This window comes from Chiloscyllium plagiosum, chromosome 3 (assembly GCF_004010195.1).
Source record: "Chiloscyllium plagiosum isolate BGI_BamShark_2017 chromosome 3, ASM401019v2, whole genome shotgun sequence".
Classification (NCBI taxonomy): Eukaryota; Metazoa; Chordata; class Chondrichthyes; order Orectolobiformes; family Hemiscylliidae; genus Chiloscyllium; species Chiloscyllium plagiosum.
In genome coordinates this window covers 18,307,987-18,316,597 of record NC_057712.1, presented here as the reverse complement: position 1 = coordinate 18,316,597, position 8,611 = coordinate 18,307,987, and the positions used below count along the sequence as shown (strand labels likewise).

At 38.9% G+C, this 8,611-nt stretch overlaps 1 protein-coding gene across 3 annotated transcripts in view; it reads right to left on the bottom strand.

Annotated features, from left to right (window-relative positions):
- Positions 1-1,987: 1,987 nt before the first annotated feature.
- The window catches only part of adam17b (ADAM metallopeptidase domain 17b), a 74,127-nt gene continuing 67,503 nt past the window's right edge, over positions 1,988-8,611 (bottom strand). For 2 of the 3 annotated variants that reach the window (XM_043678071.1, XM_043678080.1), the window contains exon 19: positions 1,988-2,897. In XM_043678071.1, coding sequence (XP_043534006.1) covers positions 2,544-2,897 — 354 coding nt within the window. In that variant the 3' untranslated portion in view covers positions 1,988-2,543. The remainder of the gene's footprint in view (positions 2,898-8,611) is intronic. The other variant, XR_006309583.1, reaches the window with a different exon arrangement.

The following is an 8,611-nucleotide window of genomic DNA, read 5'->3' as shown; positions in this document are numbered from 1 at the left end:
AGCTAGTGCTTCCAAATAAACCTGTTGGACGATAACCTGATGTTTTACGATTTTTAATTTTATCCACCCCAGTATCTCCATATTGTGGCAGCCTGTGCAGAGACAGTTTGAGTTGATCCATTCAGATTCTGGGTTAACAAAAAACAAAATACTGCCAGACCTGCGAACAATTTTCAGGTTTTTTAAAAATTTTCTGACTCATCGTCCTGATCAATTAAGTCATATCATTCTCACTTCCTGTCATTTTCAAAACTGCTTTTAAAATAGAAGTTTCTGAACTCATTATCATTCTGAATAAGAAGTGATACCTACATAACCTATTTAGAGCAGAGGCCAATTAGCTTAACCTCAGTTGTTAGTAACATTTTAATAGTACATTAAGGATGAGATTGGATTACTAGAAAGTGTGTAGTAAAATAGGGCTGAGTCAGCATCACTTTGTCAAATCTGTTAAATTCTTTGGAAGAAGTAACAAGGAAATTAGACAGAGAGCCATTTTACATGATCTATTTGCATTGCCAAAATGCCTTTAACAAGTTGCACGAGGTCACAACTATTCATGTTATACATTAGTGATCTGGACAAAGGAACAAAGGGAATTATTAAATTTGCAGATGAGAAAAAGATAAGTAAAAGGACAGATAGTGTTGAGATGTGGGGTGGCTGCAGAAAGACTTGGACTGGTTAGGAGAGTGGTGAAAGAAGTGGCAGATGGAATACAATGTGGGAAAGTGTGAGGTTATGTACTTTGGTAGGAAGGGTAGAGGTGTAGGCCATTTTCTAAATAAGAGGTTTTCAGCAATCTGAAGCACAAAGCATTTGAGAGATCTGATTTAGATTTCTCTGAAGGTTAACACTCAAGTGGAGTTCACCATTAGGAAGGAAAATGTAATTAGCGATTTTTGAGCTTTGTAGCTCAGGTTGGTAAGTATGTAAGTTAGCTTGCGGAGCTTGAAGGTTTGTTTTCAGACATCACCATACCAGATAACATCAGTGAGAGTCTCTGGTGAAGTGCTGGTGGTGTGTCCCACCTCTTTATTTATAGAGATCTTGGTTTCTTAAGGTGGGTGATGTCATTTCTTTCCAAGGGAGGGTAGCTATTTTCTAAACCAATTTAACCATTCTAACCAGAACTCCATCAGTAAACATATCAATTTAGATCCTATCTACCTTCCCTTGAAAAAAAGAACTGAAAATGACCTTAACCACCTTAAGAAATCAGGACCTATAGGGAGGCCGGACACACCGCCAGCACTTCACCAGAGACTCTCACTGATCATGTTGCCTGGTATGGTGATGAAATGTCTGAAAACAAACCTTCAAGCTCAGCAAGCTAACTATACTTAGGAAAATGTAACATTGGCATTCGTTTCATGAGGGTTAGAATACAAGACCAGAGATGTACTGCTGAGGCTATATAAAGGCTCTGGTCAGACTGAATTTGGAATACGGAGAACAATTTTAGGCACCATATCCAAAGAAGGATGTGTTGGCCTTAATGGCGGGTCCAGATAAGATTCACAAGAATGGTCCTGCGAATGAAGGGCTTGTCATATGAGGGATGATCGAGGACTCTGGGTTTGTGATTGGAGGGAGTGGAATTTTGAGGGCTGGATGTAGTGGACATGGAGAATTTGTTTCTATTAGTAGGAAAGACTAGGTCCCAAGCACACAGCCTCAGAGTGAAAGCACAGCCTTTTAGAAGGAAGATGAGGAGGAGTTTCTTCAGGCAGAGTGTGGTGGATCTGTGGAACTCTGCCAGAGGCGGCTGGGAAGGTCTAGTCATGCGGTGTACTTAAGACAGATAGACAGCTTCTTGAAATATGCAGTTCAAAAATTGCATGGAGCTGAGAAACCTATCAACCATGACTAAATGACAGAGAAGATTTGATGGGGTGAATAGCCTAATTCTGCTCCTATATTTTAGGTTTATTCCCCCGCCACCCTTCCCAATACTTGAGGTACCTTGGTAAAACAGACAAATTAATTAAAAATCCAAACTTTATTAAAGTACATTTTCATAACAGTTCCCCAAAGTTTTTATATACACAAAAGCTTAAATCATTACAAAAATTGCAGCAATCTTCCCACATTGCTTGCAAGTACTGATACAGGGAAAAGAAGTCTGACGTGTTAGTTATAAATATGATAAGCTAACAATTTGTGTATCAGTCCTTTCAAACAACAATGCCAATTCCTTGATTTTTTTTGTTTAAAAAGAAAAATACTTGCATTGCATGCAACACTTGATGTCTATGTCCAGGTATACACTGAATGTTATAATTAATTCAACTTCGTTAATTTGAGATTAGTCATGATTGGGCCAAATTATTTATTTAAAAAAAACTTTAGAATCAGAGTTGCATTCTTCAGGACTAGCTGAGTGTCTTAAGTCAGGAACAAACGGTTTTAAAAAATACTGCAACAATAGACAAAATACCATATCAAATTTACATATAGATGGATCCAACTTGTAACAAAAATCAGAGAAGCCACATGATAAATAATTCAGTTTTATAAAAAGACTACTCTGACTCAGGATCTCAGCACTCCGTCTCCTTACTGTCAATGCGGGTTTGCCGCTGCAATTTAAATGCAGATGCCTTGTCACTCCTGTTGACGGTATGACCTGTTAAATCTTCAAAGGATTTTGCTGCTTGGCTACTATTTGGAAAAGGATCCTCATCTAACGCACTCTCACCAATTAGAGAGTCAGCACTAGGATCTTCCTGTATCGTGTCCATGCGATGATGGTCAGGTTTTGTTGGCACTGCCACCGTTGGGATAGTCACCTGTGACGGTGGTGCTGGTGGCAGTTGAAAACGGTTTGTAGACTGAGGAAAAGACTTCACTATTCGTACTGAGGCAGATTCTAAGCTGCTAAACATCTCCGGGTTCTGTAATAAATATTTTAAAAATCACATTTTACAAGCTAATGCATTTCCAAAGATAACACAAATTAAATGTTACAATCAAGCATCCAAAAACCGCACTTGCATTACAAGTGTTTATTATTCTTTCATAGTATGGGATGTTACTGGCTAGGCATATATATTGCCTTGAGGAAGTTGGTGGTGATAATCTTCTCAACAACTTAACTGATTTGCAACGTCAGTTAAGAGTGGACACATTTGTGCTGGTCTGGAGTCACATACAGAGCAAACTGGGTAAAGATGGCAGATTTGCTTCCCTAGGAGAAATTAATGTGCCAGATGGAAATTTTACAACAATCCTGCAGTTAACACTGTCACCATTAATTACACCAGTTTTTCATTCCAGATTTATTAAATACTGTATAGACTCGTGTAAAAGTCAAACGTTTTAGATGTTTTTAAGGCTAAATTTATGGGGTCACCTCTTACATGGATACTGCTTTTGAGGGGCTGAAATTTATGCCAAAATACCATATCGTTTCACAGTTTGATTCTCCAGCATTTCAACAGTAATCAGTGTTTCGTCCATGTTTCCATTGCATGATAACTTGTAGCCTTCCTTCTGCTGATTTCTGAATATAAACTGATGAAACTAATATAATCTTCTAGATCAGCAGGCAGTTTTTGTGCTATCTTAATTCCCTGCCAAAGTACTAAGGCATACCCCCTCATGAACCTTGTGCATCGAGCAGCACTTGCCTTGAAATCCGAAATTCCATTTTCTTTTGATTCGTTTTGCCAAATTGGTGTGAATTGTACATCAAAACACATAATAGCATTAAAAAATTTCTTATTATAACATTTATGTTCAGGATAATAACAGATCAACATTTGAGAGTCAAGGTATCTGTAAAGAACTAAGGTCGGCTTTTACAAGATATATGGAAAATTCCAGATTTTTTGGCCCAACATTGATGCCGACTTATATATATATATATTCCACAGCTACCTCTGAACAGTGTGCAGTAACATCCCACTATGTGTTACCATTACAGTTAATAACTTAAAATCAAATAGAAAATAGAGTGGCAATCTGTCATAGTGTAATTCAATGTATCTCTCTTTTGCTTATGGGGAATGCAGGGGGTGCATAGCTCCAAGAGGTAAATCTTTATTTTAAGCTTAATTTCTCTAGTTAAAAGAGAAAATTATTTTTTCTCCTATTTTAACACAGTCTAGCAACAGCAGTTTTACGTTTTGGACCCTAAAAGCATCAGAGTGAAAGCACATCCTTTTAGAAGGGAGATGAGGAGGAGTTTCTTCAGGCAGAGTGTGGTGGATCTGTGGAACTCACTGCCAGAGGCGGCTGGGAAGGTCTAGTCATGGAGTGTAATTAAGACAGATAGACAGCTTCTTGAAATATGCAGTTCAAAAGTTGCATGAGTTGAGAAACCTAACAACCATAACTAAATGACAGAGAAGATGTGATGGGGTGAATAGCCTAATTCTGCTCCTATATTTTATAGTTTTATTCCCCTGCCACCCTTCCCAATATTTGAGGCTCCTTGGTAAAACAGACAAATTGGATTTTTAATTAAACTTTATTAAAGTACAACGCTTTCATAACAGTTCCCCAAAGTTTTTATATTCACAAAAGCTTAAATCATTACAAAAATTGCAGCAATCTTCCCACATTGCTCGCAAGTACTCATACAGGGAAAAGAAGTCTGACGTGTTCGTTATAAATGTGATAAGCTAACAATTTCTCCTATTTTAACAATCTAGCTACAACAGTTTTACTTACTGGACCCCAAAAAGGTATATTATAATGGACTTCTACTGCATGTACATCAGTTGTCATGGTTGTAGGAATGTTCGCCAAGCTGGGAAGTTGATTTGCAGACATTTCGTCGCCCGTCTAGGTGACTTTTTCAGTGCTTTGGAGCCTCCTGTGAAGCGCTGCTGTACTGTATCTTCTGGAATCTATTTAGTTCCGTTTCTGCTGGTTGTAGTGGCTGGTATAAGCACCACAAATTTGACTGGGACAACACAACAATGATAGGACAAGCTAAACAGAGGACAGCCAGAGAATTTCTAGAAGCATGGTACTCATCCACGGATCCCATCAATAAACACACAGATCTAGACCCACTGCAACGAATTACTGGAGCCAGCAACCGAAAGCAGCAGAAACTGAAATAAATTCCAAAAGACAGTACAGCAGCGCTTCACAGCGGGCTCAAAAACACTGAAGACGTCACAGAAAGAAGACAAAACATCTCCAATTCAGCACCGCAGCTCGGCTAACATATCCACAACCTCACCAAGTGATCTACAATTCTTTACACAAACCTTGAATATATATTAGGAAACTGTTCCTTTGGTGTTTACTTCACAACCTATGGTTACAGATTTACTGTTACATTTTCTTCAGACTTGAATGAGACAAATAAGCCACGAGTCTTACAATTCAACTCCAACAAACAAATCAAGCGTCTAAATACTGAATTGTGGGCAACATTCTTGAACATTATTCACAAGTGTGGAACATTAATAGGATTCCTTACTCATAAAATCAAATGTCCAATTGTTAAAGTGTGAGTGTACACTCAATTTTAAAACACTGGTCCAAGTGTTAGATTTGTTTGGTTTTAAGATTTTCTACTTAGTACCTGAAAATTACATACTCAAAATTCAGATCCAGTATGGTCCACAGTGAACCACTGAGTGATAGGAATCTATCTTCCACTGAATTAAGCATACACCAAAAATAACCTGCCTAATTAATCCAATCTATTCAGAAAAATTGCAACAGTACCTTTTAATGAAAAACTGGAAAGTCAAAAATAACAAGGCTGAGATGGTAAATCATTGGGGTATACTAGAAAATGCACCATGTGCTGACACTTCATGGAAAATAGTTATTAGTTTGATTTCTCTACTCCTTCATCCTGGCGAACAAATAAAAGCCTAAGTTATAAATCTGGTGCAAGTGTAAGAGATGGTTAGTGGGAGATATATTAACAGAAAAATTTGCTCCAATTGTTGAAAAATTTTGATTCAGTTGCTTTGTTTCTCACTTTGTGAAGGAATTGTCATTTGCACCAACAATTAATATTATTCGCTTTATTCTCAGAATAGTGAATTAAAATACACTTGGGTCCTGCCCTAAGTAAATGCACTACATAACCCAGAATGGATCATAATATCTCATTTGTGCTGAATTACTGGGTGACAACTAAAAAAAGTTAATTTTGGCAACCGCAATTTACATAGTAATCAGGGAGGGCAACTCATCAACAGCACGTATGGAGGAACCTCAACTATCCGAAGAACATGGGCGGGGAATATTTCATTCGGTTAACCGAATTCCGGATAATCAAATGCCGGATAACATAGTTTAGCCAAGCATCGGGACATTGTGATCTTGCCAGATAATCCAAAATCTGGATAATCAAATGCCAGATCTTCGAGGTTCCTCGGTGTACTGAACACTATTTAGTGAGTGAAGATTCTGGGTGATCCAAGGTGGATGAAGGGAAAAAGAATTGTGGCTGTAAGAGTTGCTCCTTCTTGGAGGTATTTTCAGTGTTGGAGCGGATTTCCCCGAATTCCAAAAGCAGTAATTACTATTTTTATTGTTGCATTGTTTTGGAACTTTGGACGGTGAACAGCCAAGGTGTTTTCCCTGGGGTGGGGGAGTTCAAAACTAGAGGGCACAGATATAGGGTGAGGGCAAAAATTTAAAAGGGACCTAAGGGGCAACTTTTTCACACGGTGGATGGTGCGTGTATGGAATGAGTTGCCAGAGGAAATGGTGGAAGTTGGTACAATGACAAAATTTAAAAGGTATTTGAATGGGTATATGAACAGGAAGGGTTGAGAGCGATATGGGCCAAATGCTGGCAAATGGGATTACATTAATTTAGGATATGTGGCTGGCATGAACGAGTTGGACTGAAGGGTCTGTTTCTGTGCTGTACATCTCTAGGTGTTAATAAATAAGCATGGATTTGTTGTAACTTTGCATAACCTATTAATAAATGTTCACCATCAAGACTCTCAACTGAACGATGAGCATTTGTGAAAGATACTGGAAGGTGAAAGCACCTCAGCATCAGTACACACTTAGAAAAGAAGGGAAAGAAATAAATGCAAGCTACATGTTTAATTAACTTAGATAATACTTTCATGCTTTCTCTAACAGGGCTCTTAAGAGGTTGTGCATATACCTGAGACCAAGAGCTATTTACAACTGATGCCAGCTAGGTACATGTGTCGGCTAGGTGAGCCGTGCAGTGGTAACATTCTTTGAAAAAATGTTCAAATTGCTACCATCTCCAGTAGGTAACAACAAGCTTTCATACTTAACTAGATTAATTAGAATTGTTGCTGGGGGGATCTTACTATGAGAAAAAAAAATGCTGTTTGCTACTTCACACTACCATTCCAAGCATTTTGACCAGGCTTTTTCACGACTTGCCCTAATGTCATTACATGGCATTGTCGTAAATATTGTTTAATAATACTCGCGTGAAGCATTTTGAGACAGGTTACTATGCTAGAAGTTCTATATAAATGCATGCCATTGTTATTGGCTGCATTAGACCTGTGTCATGAGGTATATGCAGTGAGAAATATCAGGAAATTTACATCTGATTTGTCTTGCAGAGTCTGAGTAAGTTCTATTTTGATTCACATCTCTGAAATGTCCCAGTTTTAAAAATCACCAGAGAATAGAGTTAACAGGCTTTTAAGGCAACAGAATATAAATTACATTTTGTACACCATCTTCGCTTCATGGTCCTCGGATCAGCTGTTAACAGGAAATTTTGGAACTTTGGAACAAAGGAACAGTGGCAAATGTGTTTCAGGTAAGGACAGCATTGCAAAATGTTCATGCTTTGACTGCCATTTCAGGTAAACGGAACATATTATGGCACTAGAGTCACAGAGATGTACAGCATGGAAACAGACCCTTCGGTCCAACCATGCCGACCAGATATCCCAACCCAGTCTAGTCCCACCTGCCAGCACCCAGCCCATATCCCTCCAAACCCTTCCTATTCATATAACCATCCAAATGCCTCTTAAATGTTGCAATTGTACCAGCCTCCACCACTTCCTCTGGCAGCTCACTCAATACACGTACCACCCTCTGCATGAAAAAGTTGCCCCTTAGGTCTCTTTTACATCTTTCCCCTAAACCTATGCCCTCTAGTTCTGGAATCCATGACCCCAGGGAAAAGACTTTGCCTATTTATCCTATCCATGCCCCTCATAATTTTGTAAACCTCTATCAGGTCACCCCTCAGCTTCCAACGCTCCAGGGAAAACAGCCCCAGCCTGTTCAACCTCTCCCTATAGCTCAAATCCTCCAACCCTGGCAACATCCTTGTAAATCTTTTCTGAACCCTTTCAAGTTTCACAACATCTTTCCGATAGGAAGGAGACCAGAATTGAAAGCCATATTCCAACAGTGGCCTAACCAATGACCTGTACTCAATACTCTGACCAATAAAGGAAAGCATATCAAACGCCTTCTTCACTATCCTATCTACCTGCGACTCCACTTTCAAGGAGCTATGAACCTGCACTCCAAGGTCTCTTTGTTCAGCAACACTCCCTAGGACCTTACCATTAAGTGTATAAGTCCTGCTAAGATTTGCTTTCCCAAAATGCAGCACCTCGCATTTAGCTGAATTAAACTCCATCTGCCACTTCTCAGCCCATTGGCC